Source organism: Pteronotus mesoamericanus, unplaced genomic scaffold (genome assembly GCF_021234165.1).
Source record: "Pteronotus mesoamericanus isolate MK-2021 breed Mesoamerican mustached bat unplaced genomic scaffold, CSHL_Meso_final contig_94, whole genome shotgun sequence".
Lineage (NCBI taxonomy): Eukaryota > Metazoa > Chordata > Mammalia > Chiroptera > Mormoopidae > Pteronotus > Pteronotus mesoamericanus.
This window is the reverse complement of record NW_026555285.1, coordinates 45,514,147-45,532,617: the sequence shown is the minus strand read 5'-3', so window position 1 is coordinate 45,532,617 and position 18,471 is coordinate 45,514,147. Positions and strand designations below refer to the sequence as shown.

At 43.3% G+C, this 18,471-nt stretch overlaps 1 protein-coding gene across 1 annotated transcript in view; it reads right to left on the bottom strand.

The window, feature by feature from the left end:
- Nucleotides 1–460: 460 nt before the first annotated feature.
- The window catches only part of HS6ST3 (heparan sulfate 6-O-sulfotransferase 3), a 590,074-nt gene continuing 572,063 nt past the window's right edge, over nucleotides 461–18,471 (bottom strand). The window contains exon 2 of the mRNA XM_054586484.1: nucleotides 461–1,221. Within this exon, the coding sequence (XP_054442459.1) occupies nucleotides 513–1,221 (709 nt within the window). The 3' untranslated portion in view covers nucleotides 461–512. The remainder of the gene's footprint in view (nucleotides 1,222–18,471) is intronic.

Below are 18,471 nucleotides of genomic sequence, written 5' to 3'. Positions count from 1 at the left end.
AGATGGCAGCCAACAGCAAAGTGAGGGTTGGCCCAAAACCTCATCAAAGGGCTGAAAGGGACTTCTTTTTCTCTCTATCGAAACAGACCGATATTTCCATTACAGAGACCATATGAAATAGGCCCGTTTCAGCAGAACATCCAAGCCGTAATTCGGCTTTTCATGTCTGCCTCTGTGGGTTCCAGTCTCCCAAACTATAACACACGCTGCTGCAAAGGAGATTGTAAGGGCTGCCTCCTTGTCAGTGTTTCTCTCCTTGACCTTCCAATGTGGTCTCTGCTGGCTGCATTCCCACCCTACTTCATATCCCAGATTGGAAAATGTCAGGAAGGAGAGAAGAAGCCCCGTCATCTCCAGCTGGGTAATACGAAAACAAGGAGGAAGGAAGTATCCAGCACGAGCCACCTACAGCCCGATGTCCTCAGAAGGGCCCAACAGTTTCCAAGGTAAAGCCACAGAAGGTCCGTGCACCTGCTCATCCCTCTGTTCCGGTGGGAGGAGAGGGCAGCGGGTCACCATCTCACCACCTGGCTGTTGTAGTCCTCAGTGACTGCCCCCTCTGTGTTCCCATCCTCTTTGGGCCACCGGTGGCTCCTGGACCCCCGCTGCAGCCGGCGCTCCTCCCGCCTCTTTTGCCGCTCCCTCTGGTGCTCCAGCTGCTTGGTGTGGTGGTAGCGCTGTTGGAAGAGATCTTTTGCGTACTCATACAGCTGCATGTCCAGGAAGTTTAGCTCCTCAATGCGCTGGCGAGCACCCTCATTAATCTCCACGTTGGACGCCCGCGTGATGTTGAACTGTGTGAAGGGGGAGATGAATTTGAGGTTGAATGTCCTCTCGAAGAGAAACTGTGTCTTCCTCTGGAATTCTGTGAGCCCAAAGAAGGCCATGTTCTTCAGGTTGTTTTTCGCACTCTGCAGCAGGATGGTGTTCCTTTCACTCTCGTTCATGAAAGTCAAGTTGTAGCAGCCCACCAGGCTGAGGTCAGCCAGCATGCGGACCTGGCGGTTGTTGGCCAGGTTGTAGGTGCAGTCCATGAACTCCCGCAAGCTAACCCCAGACCAGTCGTCCCCAGGGTAGCAGGTAGGAAGCTCATCAGGGGTGGGGCTTCTCCCATCACACATGTGGAGGGAGGTTTTCCACGTGGCCCCTCTCTGGACATGTTTCCACTCGCTCAGGTAACGGGACACTGGGTCACGCAACATGGTGATGTAATAGAAATTCCTGGAAGAAATTAAAGGAAGAGTGTCAGTCATTAACCACCATAACGCTGGGATTCTAAACCTTTGTAAGTGTTCATATCAGCACCGAGTCAATGCCTCTTCTGCTGAATGTTCACATGAGGGTGTTTGCCTGGATTTGCACTGATCAGGCAAATATTCCCAGATTTGCATCTTTCCATAAACACGTGTGAACCAGTTTTCAATGTTAAGTTTGCTGGGCTTTTCCTCCCTGCTCCAGTGTGGAGAGGAAGGAGTGTGGGACTAGATCATTCACCCACTCAGCGGTTATCCTCTGATAAATTACTACCAGCAATTATAATACCTGACATGAAGAGAGCAAACACATCGTGACACTGGAAGTTATTGCCAATCTAATACTTTATTTGATTCTTACAACCAACTTTTGCAGTAGATATGAGACTATTTGACAGGGAAACATACAAGGAGGTGAAATCATTTTCCCAAGATCGTGGGACTAGGAAGAGCAAAGCTGGAAGCCAAAGCTCCTGTTTTTCTGGATTACAAGGGAGGTGGGGCTGGGGAAGGATGTGTTGTGTGTGGAAACTAATATTTACTGAGCAACTATTATATGCTTCTGGATATTCTTATAGTCTATCCATAAAGTACATCCATAAGCATGTACCGGCATAGATACTCCTCAACACGACTTGGTAAAATGAGATTTATTTTTTAAAATACTGAATACAGAGATGGAGAAAGGTGAAGAATATAGCCCAACATCCTACAGCAAGCTAGTGCTTGAGCTGCAATAGAATCTCGGCTTTTTTGGTTTCAAAGCGCCTATGTATTCCTGTGTACCAAAGTGATATTTTAAAAATGAAAATGCAACAAATATTTAGTGAATGCTGTTCATTGTCAGGTGCTGTGGTTATCATAATTATAGGTCTTATCTCATCTAATGACATCTAGGGGAACTTTGAAAAGAAATACATGTTATAAATCATTAGCTCCAAAATGAGCAGGTAAAGAGATCAAGGCACCTCTGGCTTAAATGGGCAGGAAGAGAGCTGGAGACGTCAGCAGGGGAAGACCTAACAGTAGGCACTGAAGGAAAACAAATACGATTCAAAATGAGGAAAATGCCTCTCATAATTTGAGCAGCTGCCAATGGCATGGGCTGCACACCCACCACCTTGTCACCAAGGGTGACGCCCAGAGTCCTCTAGTCCGCATGTCCTGAAATACTCTGAAGAATGCACCAGGCTTCCCTTGGCAAATCTAAACTACTTTTTAATAAATGAATACCTATTAAAAGCAATGACAAATAAAGGATGTTAAGGGTACAATGTTTTTAATGCTATTTTTTAAAGAATTGATGAACTATAATATTTAAAACTACACATATACTGTAATCCATTCTTTTGAATCTCTAGCCAAAGCATTTTGAAACGTGCTAAAGAAACTTCAAAATCTCAAGTAATGCTCGTTTCCCTGTGAATCAGGAGGAGCAATTTACTGAAACTGCCCAGACAGGCCTGCCTGAGCCTTTGCTTCGGCCAGTCGCCATGTTACATCACTCTGTTGTCTTTTCCTGTGACAGAATGACAGTTCCATCAGTGGAAGAAAATGTCCCAAAAGGTCAGTAGGGAAATCAGAAAACGACCAACACAGCTTCTGGGCTCTGCAAAGAAATATTGGCGATCAAGTTTTGCCCAGAGTCATTATTATGGTTGGACATTATGACATGTCACTATTAATCCTGCTTTTGTCCTATGTTGGGACTTGTTCCCTTCCTAATTCTGCAAGCAGAGACTGACATTTAACTCATAAAACAGTCTCTATATTTAATTTCATAATTAAATATAATTATGGGTATAATTTAATTATGAAATTAAATATAGAGACACTATAATGATTATGATGTTACTCAGGTGGGGGTTAAAGATACCAAACAGAAGAATTCAAATCAGAGAAAACTCTGCATGGGGTCAAATAAAACCACACATGGAAAACTTATTTTTCCCTGTTCATTGGGCAAAAAAGAAAACATAAAAAAGCATTTAAATAACAAAGATGATGGTAATCAAAAGTCTCAACTTCATTGACCCATCTCAATTTGGACCCATTCCAAATGTTCACAGTAATGGTATGAGCTGGAGGATTCCAGGGCTGGGAAATACATGGTTTGTGACAAGGGTCAACTGGAACCTGTTTCTGGAATCCTTGAGGCTTTGTCTCACTTGGGAAGATCGGCCATAGAGTTCTTGATGCCATCATTTCATTGGAAACTGACATACTCTCAAAGCTGATTGAAACTGGTGTAAGCTGAAAATGGTCTTGGTTTCAAATTTAACTTGATTCAGTTTAACATTGTATTTAACAATGACTGACCAGAGAGTAAGGCCATGTTTACATGAGTAATAAGTCCCAAATGTCTCTAAGTTCTTCTGGCCAAATAGGTAAGAAGCCCAGTTATAACTAAAATTAACTCTGACACCAAGACATAAAAATGTACAAGTGGAAGGAACATTTATATGGATGAAGTTCAAAGTTGTCCAATCTCATGGGTCTGGAATGAAATGACTAATAGCATTTAGGTTTTGTTTTATCAGATATATTCTCACGTATGTTTTTTGTTTGTTCTAATGCTGCAAAGCAGTCAAAATGGAAAAATAGAACAATAATAAAAATAAGACAATAGGGTTGAAGAATAATCAACTGTTGAAGAAAATGCACCCCCAAAATTTGATTGATTAAATCATATTTCACATTGCTATTGTCTTCTATTTCCCATTGCTTCTCCACTTTCAGACAGAAAACTGCAAAAATCATTGGTGAAGCAATGCCTACCTCCAGTCCATGCGCCCAGCCTTTACTGTGCACCAGCTTGGCTCCGCATCACGAAATATCCCTGCCCCCCCAAACAATGCAACCTCATACCCTTCTGCTCCCACAACTTCCACTTCAGTGTCTTAGGAAAATACTTAAAGGGTCCAGGACTCCTGAAATCTGCAGCTCTTTTTTTTAGGCCTTACTTGTTCAGTAGTGCAATGGAAAAGAGAAGAAGGGCGAGCAGCTTGCAAGCAAAGCCTGGTATGGCCACAATACAGAGGATTTGGTGGCCTCCTGTTCCAATCTCCTCCGCTTAGACTGAGCATCAGCTGTTCATATATCTATGCTCGCAGTTAACAAAAACCTCCCAAGTTTTAGAAATATACATAAGTAAACTATTATGTTCCCCCTTCATCTATCTATTCACTCATGTGTTAGCTTTCCAAACATTAATTGAGCAACCTCCCTACCCCACCACCCCTGTGTTTGCCAAGTACTGGGGCTAGGCATTGGGGATCAAAGATGACTAAGATGTTGTCCTCAAAGAGATCTTGGGTGCCCAATGATTTGGGTAAAGTAAAAGAAATTCTAACCACCAACGTAAGGAGATGTTCTGCCAGCCTCCCTGGACCAGACCTATCCCTAAGACAGGCAACTTTGTGTCAATGACAGCAGCCTATCAGCTGGTTTCCTATTTGCCACATACATTGTTGACAGCTTGGGTGACTTATGTGAACATGTCTGTCACACAATGCTCTTCAGCATTGTCATTCTTGTGGCCCCAAAGTAGTGGTGGCAAATGCCCAAATACTGGGGAATGTGAAGGCGCTGGTGCCTTGGTTACTGCAATAATCGTTTTAACCGACCATCATCACAGGAACCACCACGGCCTACTGAAGTCCTAGGACACCGAGCACACTCTTCGCCATGGCTGCGTTCAAAATCACTTCAGCATCTTGCACTGCTGTAAGGTAATCATGTTAAAAGACTCTAAATCCTGCACGAGGGCAGCTATTGCCTTCCCTCAGGCTTTGCCTTTTCCTTTGTTCATTTGCATCCCAATTATCTTTCCTGGCCCAGCTCAAGCGTCTCATCCATCGTCCCTGAGTTGGCCAGCCTCTAGGATGCACTGCATCACTTACTGCACTTCTAACTTGATGTGAAAGTCTTGGTCGCATCCACCCTTCAAGTCCCTTTTAGATCACTGGACCTTGGTCCTTGTGTCCCTCAGCATCTCACACAAAGTCCTGCTCCCAGCAAATGTTTAATAATAAATGGTGTGATGTAAAAGAAATGATCATCATATGAGAGAAATGTATTTTAATGACAAAGGTTACTATTGCCTTTGATAAATATGACTTTTTCCTCTCCCCCAAATTAATCTGATATTATTTTTGAATGCTTTAAATGTGTGGAAAGAATAAAAAGATATATAATCTTCTAATATTGCCATCATTTGATTATGATGGCTGATATGCAAAGAAAGACAGTCCATACAGACTTTGGAGAAAAAGTTGAATATTTCATACAACAAGTAGTTAGTAGCAAAAGGTAGGTCTTTTAAAAATGTTGTACTTACTAATTCTCTTCCCTACTGCTTCAAGAACCTGTGTTTCACTAAGCAGTTTATCGTATAATTGCTCAGTTCTTTAATTATCAAGTCATTTAATTAACACATGCTTATTGAGGGTTTGTTACATGTGAGGAGCCATTCTAGGAAATGTGAAGAACATAAAAAATAAAATAAGATGTCCTCAAGAATTGTGGGTGCAAAGGTGGAAGATTAGAAAAAAGCAGTGCTTAGCAAGTTAGGGCAGAAAGGAGTGGCCACGGAATATTTAAGGATGTACAGAGAGCAGAGTGGCCTAATTAGACCAGGAAGTTCATGTTGTGCATTTTTCACTAAACATTTGTTTAATAAATGAATGAATGGAAGGAGGGCACAAACTAGAACAGGACACTGAGGCCGAATTGTCATGGGCTCTGAAAACAACTGTGAGCTGCTAAAAGAGAAAATGTGCTGATTTACAAAAATTCATTTAGCAACAGAATTTAGGGTGGACAAAAGTAGGCCAGGAGAGAGGGATTCGGCAGCTGTGGTGAGAGACCATCAGGGAAGAGCCCAGAAACGTGGGTGTGGATAAGATAGACTCTCTGAAGATTCAAAAAATTATACACTCATCTGCCATTGTCCCCTACCCCTTCCTCACTGTCAGCCCCCTCTAAGCTCTTTTCCCTCCTCGGCATTTTCTTCTTTCCTGCCATCTCATCTTTCCCTTTCAATTCTGCAATGGACAAGAGGCGGAGCTGATCTGCTCATCAACATGGTGGAAGAAGAGGTCTAAGATGCTGGAATCACTCAACCAGTAGTGACTTTAAAAAAAAAAAATCACTTTTCTTTTTTATTGCCAAACAATATTCCATCTCATATATATCACATCTTCTTTATTCATTCATCTGTTGACGGACACCTTGCTGCTTCCACATCTCGTCTATTGTAAATAATGCTGCAATGAACATAGGGGTGCGCATGTCTTTTCAAATGGATGTGTTCATTTTCTCTAGATGAATACCCAGAAGTGAAATTGCTGAGTCATGTGGCATTCTATTTTAAATTTTTGAGGAGCCTGCACACTGTTTTCCACAACGGCTGCATCAATTCGCAGTCCCACCGACAGGGCATGAGCGCCCCCTTTCTTCCACATCCCTGCCGACACTTGTTAGTTGAAATCTTATCATTTGCAGCAATGTGAGCAGCCCTACAGGGTATTTTGTTAAGTAAAATAAGTCGGATGGAGAAAGACAAATGCCGTAGGATTTTACTTATCTGTGGAATTTAAAGAACAAAACCAGCAAAACAAAACAAACAAGCAAAACAAAACAAAAATTCATATATACAGAGAAGAAAAGGATGGTCGCCAGAGGGGAGCAGGGATAGGGGGTGGGTAGAAAAGATGAAGGGGAACTAGAGGCACAAACTTCCAGCTATAAAATGAATAAGTCATGGGGCAGTCATGTACAGCACAGGAACTACCGTCAATCATATCGTAACTTTGTACAGGGACAGATGGTTACTAGACATATTGTGTGATCACATCAGAAGGAATATAAATGCAGGATTACTATGCTGTAGAGCTAAAACTAATATAATAGTATATGTCAACTATACTTTAATAAAAAATATTCACTTTTATGAGGCTACGACTTGCCTAGCTCAGGAGAACACATCTGAAAGACCCTACAAAATGCTAGGTTCACAGGGGAGGTTTAATAAATATACAGGGGTGAGCAAGAGTACGTTAATAACAATAATAAGTAATGCAATGATTAATTAATAAATAAATTATACGAGAATAAACTATGGTTCAGGTACTCACAACTGCAAACTTACTTCTACCCACCGCTGTGTTCCTTCCACTACTATCTTAACCCTGGTAAAATCAAGCGACAAAATTACTATCTCCACATTCCGCTTCAATGCACCCATAAACACCAGCTCCACTGGAAACCCCTCGAGCCGGCCTTCTCGTCCTTCCTCAGCGGGAGGGATGTCGGCCCCCTCCCTGAAACCTGCCTCTCATGTTTTACCTTTTTTAAAAAAGACTTACAATTTTTTGAAGTACAGCTGAGAAATTTTATATTTTATGATGTGTTCACCGTCTGTCACTAGACATAGTTACCACAATACTATTAACTATGTTCCCCAGGCTGTACTGTTCACCCCCTTGACAGTGGTTACAACAGCCAATCTGTACTTCCTCCAACCATTTTCACCTCTCTCCCCACCCCCTTCCCATCTGGCAACCATCCATTTGTTCTCTGTATTTATGAGTTTGTTTCATTCCTTTTAATGGCTGAGTGATATTCCATTGTATGTACACACTCTCATGCTTTATCTTCATCCCAGTGACCAGTTAGTGTCTTGTCCTTTGAATAGGCCTGAGGCCTTCCTCGCCTTTCATCACCCCCTCCCCGCCGATACATGACCTTATGCATCAGGGGATGCAAGGCACTCAGTGTTCGTGGAGTGAATAAAATACAAGCACTTTATCAGCCACTGTTTCGGGAATTTGGATGATGATGTGCCCAGGAAATTGAACTTGCTGGCGCCTGACCCAGTGTCAGTGTCCCAGGCAAAGTGTTCCTCTTAGCCCAGGTCCTGCGAAATGCATGGGAAATAACCAGCTTCCCCTCCTTCCTTTGAAATGAGCTTTCCCTACAGATTCCAGTTTTGCCAAAGCGCAGTGTTGCCCAGACTATTGTGAGAGCTTGTAAATTGGACCTGGCGGGGCATCGAAAGGAGACCTTTGGTCTCGCCGTGGACTTCACACAAATGACAGCACACCTTCCAGCCGTTTGGAAATGGTAGCGCCCCCTCCCCCCGCCGGACTGTGTGCTGCAGTCACTTCCGAAGGCTCAGAATGGAACTAATATCTTGGCGCCTTTTGCAGCCACATACCACTCACTGTGGCCTGCCCCTCCTTCAGCATCTCAGCAACGTATTTTCTGCCCTATACTGTATCCAATCGGGGGGCTGCGGCCGTTAGAGCTTAGCAGTCAGGCTGCCCTCTGACACAGGGACAGAACAGCCTTTTATTCAACCCTTGAAAACAAATGGAGGAATTTAAAAATGATGTTCAAAGCAAATGGGAAATTGGGAACTATGATTGGTAAGTACCGTAGTAAAGGACTTTGAGAGGGTGACAATGAAGTGTGTCAGAGTGATCAGTTCCAAAGGTGTCTGGTGCTGTGCTAAGAAATTGGAGACATGTTGCCTCCCACAGAAGCCATGCACCGCCGCCCACCCCCCACAACCAAGCTGCCCTCACCTCCTCCCTCACAGTGGCTTACAAAGCAGCCAGGCCCTTTGGGCTAAGGCAGTTTTATTTTCTTAGGACCCAGAGATCCAGACTCTTCAACTGGTCAAAAGAGAAGAAAGGAATGCCCACAGCACTTCCCTCAAAAGGAGAGAGGCGCTGCATCCCTTGTCTTACCTGTGTGCCTGGTAACTTTAAAGGGAGAATACTTCAGATGTAGCTGGTCTGGCTTTTTGATTTTTTAAAATCATCACTTTCTCTCCCTTCCCCCTGGTTAGAAATGCAAAATGTTGTCACAATGGAAAATATGAGCAGGCAAAACAGAAGGGAAAAAGGAAATAAAAATCTCCTATAATGACTTCACTCTGGTATAGCCACAATTAAATACACACACACACACACACACACACACACACACACACACACATTTTCTTTTACAGATTTGAGATCATAAGGTACATGATATTTTAACCTGTATATTAAACTCCAAAATACAGGGTGAACTTTTTTTTTCAATTTTATTTAATAATTGCCCATAAAAGCATCCTATTCCAATTATGGACGCACCGTCATTTATATGACCGATCTCCTGGTTTTGGACAATGAGGCTGATTCTGTTGGTAGGGGTCTACTAGAAACAATGATCTGATGAACATCCCAAACCAGGAATACTTGTGCAGAGAATAAATTGCTAGGATTAGAGTTTCTGAGTCAGGAGAATGGTTCCCATTTCATTTTCAACATGCCAAAACAGAACCGACCGTGGCCAGCGAAGGAGAGGAAAGGGCCATTGCATGAGGCCTGGCACCATCGAGCACCAGGGGACAGGACCACCTGGAAGCTGGGGGTTGGGCGGGGAGAGCTGTCAAACAGGCTCCCAGCTCTGTCCTCTCCCTGCTGGAGGAGGAAGGAGCCCCACCCAGGACATGAGCCTGTGATACACATTCCACAAGAGCAAGCATGGGGATTGCGGCCTGGTGGTCAGGAAGCCTTCTTCTAAAAAGATCTGTTTCCTGGGCACTTAATGATCAGCGGGAATATCAAATGTGCGGCTAAGGAAATCCCACTCCTCAGCTCTGCAGCTACATTAAAGCCGGCACCTGGATCGGAAAGACGGAGGCCCCTTGCCCGATGAGATTCAGCGCCGGTCCTCAAACCAACAGCCTCTCCAGCGGCAGCTTCGCTACAATGTCCAGGTGTCAGCTCACTCGAATTAAGGGACGTCCCCCCGTGATGCTAACTAAGCCCACCAAACAAAAGCATGAACAAAGACACTTCCAGACGATACCAGTTATTCCTCAGTGATGATCAGTCCACCCCCAATTCCCTAGAGGAAGAGTTAGTATTTATCAATAAGATAAAAAATTAAATTCTGTCAGCTTGCCCCTTTATATTGATGTCAAACCCGTAAGTCTCAGACTCACCAAAACGCCGAGTTGTCACATTTGCTCTCACTCCCCCCGCCGCCCCCCCCCCGCCCCGCCGGCTGCAAGAATAAATTTCAGGGAATACATGTTCCAGGGACTTGTTTCTGCTATCTTGCTGAGTACAGTTCCTCCCAGTACAGTTTCAAATGTGCCAGCGAGGGTCCTGCTCTCATGCATTATTCAGAGACTCCCGCGATTATTTGGTTCAGAGGCGCCCTGCCTGGCGCAGCCTCACTGGGATTTGGGCGTGAGGACATTGCGAGGCGCTCGCTCTGCAAAGCCGTGGTTTATGCACGTGGGCACCCAGCTGGAGCCTGTTGCCCCCCCAGAGAGAGATAAGGCCCAATTCAGTCTCACTGGCAGCTCTAATCCCAGCCTGGTGGAGCAGAACACCAGATAGTACACTCAGATTGTGTTCTATCAGGCCATTCGTGGCAGCCAGGCTCTCTCTTTAGCTAATTTCTCAGGTGCTGCTTTAGGGAACATGAGAAGTACACAAGATAGAGGTGATGAGGTGTCTCCATTGAATTGTTTCTGCACTAGCCAATTTGGAAAGGAAAAGAAGCAAATCAGGATATTTAAGAGCAAGTCGCATGTTTTTATATTTAGCCTTGTATCTGACAGCTTTGAAACACAGATTTTCCTGAAGCATCATAAAAACTGGAAAAAAAAACCAAACAAAAACCGCCCATCTCTGTCCAGATTTTTCCATTTTCTTCCATAAAGGATTATTCTGTGTTAGGATCTTCCTAGGATTCTGCTATCAGGACTGGGTGATCATTTTAACATATTTAACAAACTACCTAAGAGATCCCTACTTGATTCTGTCCCTTGGCAGTTTCTGAAGAAAGAAAGGGTGCCTTGGAGGTCATCCCCCTTGCGACGGTTAAGAAACAAGCAAACTTAAAATATGGCACTTTCCCTGTGAAACGAAAATGGACAGCAATCAGAATAACCACAACGGCTGGCATTTATTGCCCGAATACTATGTCCACCTACAATTCTAAGTGCTGTATTGCATTGACCAGTTTAGCCATCAAAACAACCCTTTAAGTTACATAGGCTTTTAGATGACGTCTGTAATTCCACAAAGTGAGGACAGTTCTGTCAGTCTCTTCCATCATCTTGTACGCGTCAGGCCACAGAGATGCAATTTGTGACAATGCTGCAGTGGCCCAGGCTTGCTTTCTTTTTTTTCCTCTCTCAAAGATTTTATGTATTTATTTTTAGACAGAGGGGAAGGGAGGGAGAGAGGGAGAGAAACATCAATATGTGGTTGCCTCTCGCACGTCCTCTACCGGGGACCTGGCCTGCAACCCAGGCATGTGCCCGAGATGGGGAATCTTAGTGGCAACACTTTGGTTCGCAGGCGGACACTCAACCCATTGAGCCACACCAGCCAGGGCTGGCCCAGGCTTTCTTGGACTCAAAGCTCCAGAAGCAAAAACGAACAAGTCCGGGAAAGCGATTTGTGTTTCCCTGAGGATAGGCAGCAGGAGATGAGAGTGAGGCAGTGCTTCGCGGGGTCCGGGACACACAGGGCACTTGGCCCTGTCAGCGTCAGGAGTGTGTGGGTGCAGATGGTCCTCTAGATATTCACAGAGTAGGAGAAGTCCTAGAAACAAATTGTCCTGAGCTCAGCACACCCCCAACCCTGCATAACAAATTGACGCTTGAGAAAAGGGTATTAGAGGCAAGAGGGAATTACTGCAGTTCCATTCTTTTTTAATGCTCCCAAGGAATCCAGAAGGCAAAAGCTGTAGGAATCTCAGGACAATAAAAGATGGTTGGAAAGAGTGATGCAAGAGAACCCAGATAAAGCCAAAGCTCGTGTGATGCCATAATTCTTTTTTTGGCTTTAAAATAGGTCTTTTTGTGAACACGACGCTGTAAAGACTCAGAAATGTGTTCAAAGCAGGTTGCTGGATCCTGAAGTCAGCTGTTCCAATGCTTTTATTTGGGAAGAGAAGAGTCCAGGAAAATAAAAGTCAAACTACTCACTTGAAGAGAGCATGAGCACATAATTTTAAATGTGTTAGAAATTCCATTTTAAGGTGCAGTGGGAAGAAAATAGGGTTTGAAGTTAGAAAGATCTGGGCTTCCGTTTCAGGTCCATCTCGCAATTGATGTGATCTGGTTAGCTCCTCTGACCTCCGGAAGGCTTCGTTTCCTCATCCAAACGCTGCCTTTACGGGGTTGTGGGAATTAGCGACGCATCAATGACTGTGAGGGGTTCAGCAGGAACCGACACACGGCAGCTCCTTCAAGTAAGTGCACACTCCCCACTTCCATGGACGTCAGAGCCTCAGAAACGGCCCAACCACAGTGCCATTTTAAATATTTAAAAAGCTGTGTTAATAATAGAAAACAGCTGATAGTGCTTTTCTATTTGGGCACCGTACTCACAGGGCTCAGAACTCTTTCCTCATCCATTACTGTGCTTCATCCTCACTACAAGACTGTATCAGAGGCGGGATTTTCCAGATGAGAGGATCGGCGCTCAGAGATATAAAAGGATTTTCCCAAGGTCAAACAACTAAAGACTAGCTGAGCCGGGACTTTTATTTTTGTTTTTCCTCCTCAGCTACTATCCTGGTTTATTTTAAAATATTTGTTGATTATGTCTTTGATGCCAAATACTATGATAGATTCTTGGGATGTGATAAAATGTAAGCCTGATCTCATGGAGCTGACTATGCAGTCATCTTTTGACGATGCCACGCTGTCTTATTTTGCTCTCATGTAGTCAAGGGTTAGAAAGACAACATGACATCAGCGCATTATTCTGAGGTGGGAGATTTCACTGATTTGTATATTAGCTCATTTCCTCATGGAAACGCAACTGTAAAGGGAGGCCCTGAAGAAAGCCAGAAATGCCAGGATATGAAATACACCTTCAGGTAATATTTCAAGTTGGCAGAAAAATCATTCTGAAATAATAAACACTTGTTTTTTCATAGGCATTGTGGCCTTCCGTCTGGGGCCACCGAGCGTCTCGTGGTCTCTCTTTTTGTGAATGCTTTCGCCACTGATCATTCACCAGAGGGTTGCAAAATGGTGATATTCTAATTCAATCATTTCTTCATTTTAACTGCCACGCGTCTATCACGAGAAGCTCCCCCTTATCAACCATTTGATACACCAAGGTATAGTTCCTACAAGCAGGGTAGATGAGTGCTTGGCCCATTCTGTTTGCTGGTTTTCAAAACAATAAGTTGCTTTCCTAGGTTCCTCTGAAGAGGCTCTTTGTGGATGTTATTTGTTTTTATATCATTATCAGCTCATGACTCTAAACATATTTAATAAATTTCAATACATTGCAGGTATTACCCTTATTGCTGCTCAAATTATCTAATGTAAGGCCAACAGGAGCTTATTCAGGTGGACACTAAGTCCTTTTGATACAACCCCTGTAGCTGTTCGTGCATATTCTTAAAGGATCTTGCATATTGCAGAAGTTCCATATTTAAAAAGACCAAGAAAGATGTGGTTAGGACTTGAAATTTTCTGCAGTCCCAAGAGAATAAAATGGCTGCTGCTCAGCACATGATCCTGGCCAGCATTGGCTGGGTACCAGCCTCCTCTCTGCCTCCCTCCCAGGCCGTGGGGCTGCTGTGTGTGCTAATTACACCTGGGCACTGAAGGGAAACACACCAGGTATTACTTTCGTTTTCACCGGTTCTAGCTAGGCCTCAACATCAGGGGTTTTCTCCTATTCTTTGTTCTTAAGCTCACACACACGACATGTCCCTCCCTGCTAGCAACAATAGGCGAGCTAGGGGTTCACTAGTGACTAGATTCCAGAGCCACACCACCCACCATTCTAGGAGAATGCAAATTATACTGAAAGGAACACGAAGTCCTAATCAGGTTCTCTCCGAAACCCACTTATTCATGATAACAGCCCGAGTTCCTTCCAGAACCCAGCTCCCCACGTGGACCCTCAGCGGGATCTCGCACTGCAGTGGGCTCCGAAGCCCTTCTGTAATTCTGTCTAATTAATAAAGCAATGACAGGAATTTAGAAAAATATATGCACGGTAATTTAAATCTCTCTGGGGAAAAAAAAAATAAATCAACTCGTTCTGTCTCGACTTTGCCTTGGGTGCTCCCTTCATCAATTCAAGTGTGGAGAACAGTCACCTGAAGTCGCAAATATTTTTCTTCTGGCTTAATTGAAGCATCAGAAAGGTAATGACTTCCAACATTCATTCCTCAGAGATTTAAAAACACTCCAGTGAGGACACTCGGTTCCCTGCTTTCCTCTGCTATATGTAAGTCTGAGAAAATAATCTTTAAGATGTTCAAAATAAATGTAGCTTGGGGCTGCTAGAGGTGGCTTTTGCCTTCGCACAATCAAAACATAGATTAAATGCAACCTTAATTCCCTTGCTTTGTGTACTTTGCTAAACGCACCCCCTCCAGATCTATTATTTCTCTTGATAAGAATCTGAGTTTAATAATCACAAAAAAACCAGTAGCCTGTCCTTTAAAAACTGACACTAGCTAGCTACCATCTCTGCGTCTCCACTGAAATTACATGAAATATGCTGATGCTAATAGAAAATGAGAAACAGTTCAAAAATCATAAAGCAAGCAACCAAAGCGGGGGGCGGGGGGGGCATTTAAAAGCTTTTTTATCACTTTTCAGTTTGGATTTATTATAGCCACAAGGGGGCTCTCAAATCTTTCCAAACACTAGGTAAGTGCTGAGAGCTGTTTCTCCAGTAATTAGTTTGCACAAACCGGTATTACCTGTATTACCTATTAATGTACATTACAGAGGCAAGCTACAGCCTTCAGACACTTTACGCTCATGTTAAAGAGAGAATTTCCTATACAAATTCTAGGAGCCCTCAGTGATTGTAAGTCAAAACGAAAATGAGTTGCACCTGTGATTTCCTGGGTCTGCTCTAGCATAAAAATCCCAACACTGCAAATTTCGTCAAAGGTTAAAACTGAATTTGAAGCACTGTGCTTATAATGGAATACATTGACCTCTGATGGATTTTAAAGGCTATACGCCTCCCTCCTTCTGCCACACCAGGCGCCCCAAAACTGCCTCGGAGGCTGGCATGCAAAAGTTGAAACGCAGTGACCCTCCCCTGGGACCGGAGAAGGTGCTAGAGCCATTATTTCTGGGGGTTTTCAACTCATGCTGAGAGCTTGATGGCATTTACAGCCTGCACCACAAGACACTCGGAAGGAAAGAGGGGATTTTAATTCTCTGTTCAAGCCAGAAGACAGGGGCAGAATTCAGCTGAAGGCTTGGGTAGAATGGGAGGTTTCAGCAAATAAAAATGGGCTGGAAATGCAGTCAGTATTCTCCAAAGCGTTGACTGAAGAGAGAATACCACCTAGTATCCTTTCCATGGAGAAAGTGAAGGAACGGAAGTGCTCCAAAAACACATTCTGTCAGATCAGTTAAAATAACAAAATCGCTGCTGTACGCACTCAGAGAGCACCTCTGAGCTTGGCTATGGGATGGCTTTGGAGGACCGCCTTTCTCTAGTGGGAAGTGCTCCCAAAGACAGGTAAGGATTGGTAGTAGTTCTGCCTCAGGGTGTGACGTTTGGGGGGTGTGGTCCTTCTCCCTCTGGACAGCTTGCTCCCCCAGAATTTGAAACCAGCAGCAGCGGTAAGGGGGGGAGATGCAGATGCTGACTCAAGCAGCACAATTGTCCCTCCTCATCTGAGGTCCCCCACATCATGCTTCACTGTCACTGCTTTCTTGAAATTAAGAATGATCATGAGTGAACTCTGGCTCCAGAAGCCCAGGGTTCGACCTCTGACTCAGGCACCCATGCCAACACCTGTCCTGTAAAGAAAGGAAATGACTAGCAGACCTGCCATAATGGGGTGGGATTGAGGGTGAGCCTTTGCCGGACCAGCCCTTCTAAATTTAGAATTCACCAGCCCAACTTCTAGTCTTTATTCATCAATAAAAAAAAATCTATTCTTGATCTCCCACTGAGAGGTATTATGGATTGAACTTTTGTCCCCCCCTCCAAAGATGTTGAAGTTCTAACCCCCCCTGCCTGTGAAGGTAATCTCATGTTTAATAGGGTCTTTGCAAAGAATCAATTTAAGTTGAGGTCATTCCCTAATCCAATATGACTGATGGCCTTATAAAAGGAGAAATGTGGATACAGAGACAGGCAATGGGAACAGGGGAGGCAATGCAAAGACATACAGAGATGATGGTTGTCTATAAGCCAAGGAAGTCTGGGGCTACCAAAGCAAGGCCAGATACCTGGGACGGGTTCCCCGGAACAACCCTAGGAAGGAACCAAACTTGTCCACACCTTGTTTTAGACTTCTAGCCTTCAGAACTGTGAGAGAATAAATTTCTGTTGCTCAGCCCACCCAGCCTGCGGGACTTTTGCTGTCGCAGCCCAGGGAAATGAAGAGAGATATTTTTCGAAGAACTAGATGAACGCAATGGCAGAGAAAACCCACGCTAGCTACCAACATTGAGAAGCCTAGCTCTTACCTGTAACTATGAATGGACCATTAAGGATTACTAAACATTTGAGAACAACTGAATAAACAGAACAACAGCTTGAAAGAAACAGGCCATTTAAGAAATGAAAGATAGTTTTTAAAATATTATGACTATCCTGAGAAGTTATTGCATCTATTAAGCAAGCACAGGATAGTAGGGAAAAGAAAAAAAGTCCTTAGAAATTGATTGAAATTCATATATATATGTTGGGCCTGGAAAAAATCACTAGCTAGGATAAATGATAGGGTCAAGGAAACCTTCCTGATATGATAGGGATGGAGAAGGTATTTGTCTGTTTGCTTGTTTGTTTGTTTGTCTGAAAAGACAAGAAGATGTAAACTATAGGTCTAAACTATCTATTTAGAAAAAGAAATTATGATAGAGAGTAAAGAAATCCAAAAAAAAGTTAAAAAATAAGTAATAAAAGTGAAACTAGAATATTCCCTAAGGCTAAAAAACATGAATGTTCAAATTGAAAAGGCCTGTAAAATTCAAGAGGTGTGAATGAAATTTTAGAACCCCAAAGACAGAGAGAAGATCTAAAAATCTTCTGAAGGTGGAGGACCCAAAAAACATTTGGACAAATGAAATAAAAATCAAATTGCCAGCTATTTTCTTAGCAGAACTCTGAATACTAGAAACGGTGGATCAAACTTCAAAACTTCCCAGGGAAGAGGATTTTAAACATTGAATTTTCAACCTAGTCAAATTATCAATAAAATGTTAGCATAAAATAAAAAATTTTGATGTACTCAGAAAATTTACCTCCTCTACATTCTGAGGAAAAAGAAAATTGCATTTGAGAAAACATCCCAGCATCCATCAAAAGAAACCCATGAAAAAAAGAGCTGGGATCTGAGACACTGGTATTAAGAATCTGCAAGGGAAAAATTTATAAGGATGAAAACTCAGATATCCCCAGGAACGTGTGAGAGAAACTGGTTCATCTCCAACAAATACCAGAATTCATAGGTTGGATATTTTAGATCATGATAAAAGAGGCATAGAATTCTTTTCTTCATACGATAAAAGACAATTAGTAATTCCAAGAAAAACAAAAAGCTGAGAGAGAAAGTCAAAAGCATATGTGAAACAAACTAAACCATGGCAAAATTTTATGGACTAAATGGGATGTATGAAAGGAAACTCCATTTGGCTTTGGTGTGAGTTCAAAGAGCCAGTGTACATATCTTTTCTTTTTTTCTTTTTGGTGAGTCCCATCACACCATTTGTGAATATTTACCTGGTCACATGTTGCATGTTTTTATTGGCCTTTTACTTTTCCATTTTTGGACTCATCCTGTAGAACAAGTTCGGAAGCCTGTGTTACAGGGAAGGTTGGGATGCCAACATTCATGAAAGCCTCACAGAACAAAGGGAAGGCCATCAGGTGTTAGGGGTGGAGCGGATTGAGGGGGACACAGAAAGAACTAAACATACATAAATTTCCTCATAGTCTCCAGCAGAGAGTCAAGGTATCTCTGGGTGTCACAGAAAGAAACAAAGCCGTTATTCATGAAGTAGAAATCCACATTGAGCTCCTACCTAGCAGAGGCAGAAGTAAAAGCTGCACATCGGTAAAGAGGCTGTGGTCCAGGGGTCGTATTCCTTCATGGACAGTGGCCCTATCAGCAACAGCACATGTGGATGGGGTAGATCCTTCTCAAGCAGGACAGGTGCACATGTTGATGGCTTTTATCATCCTCTCAT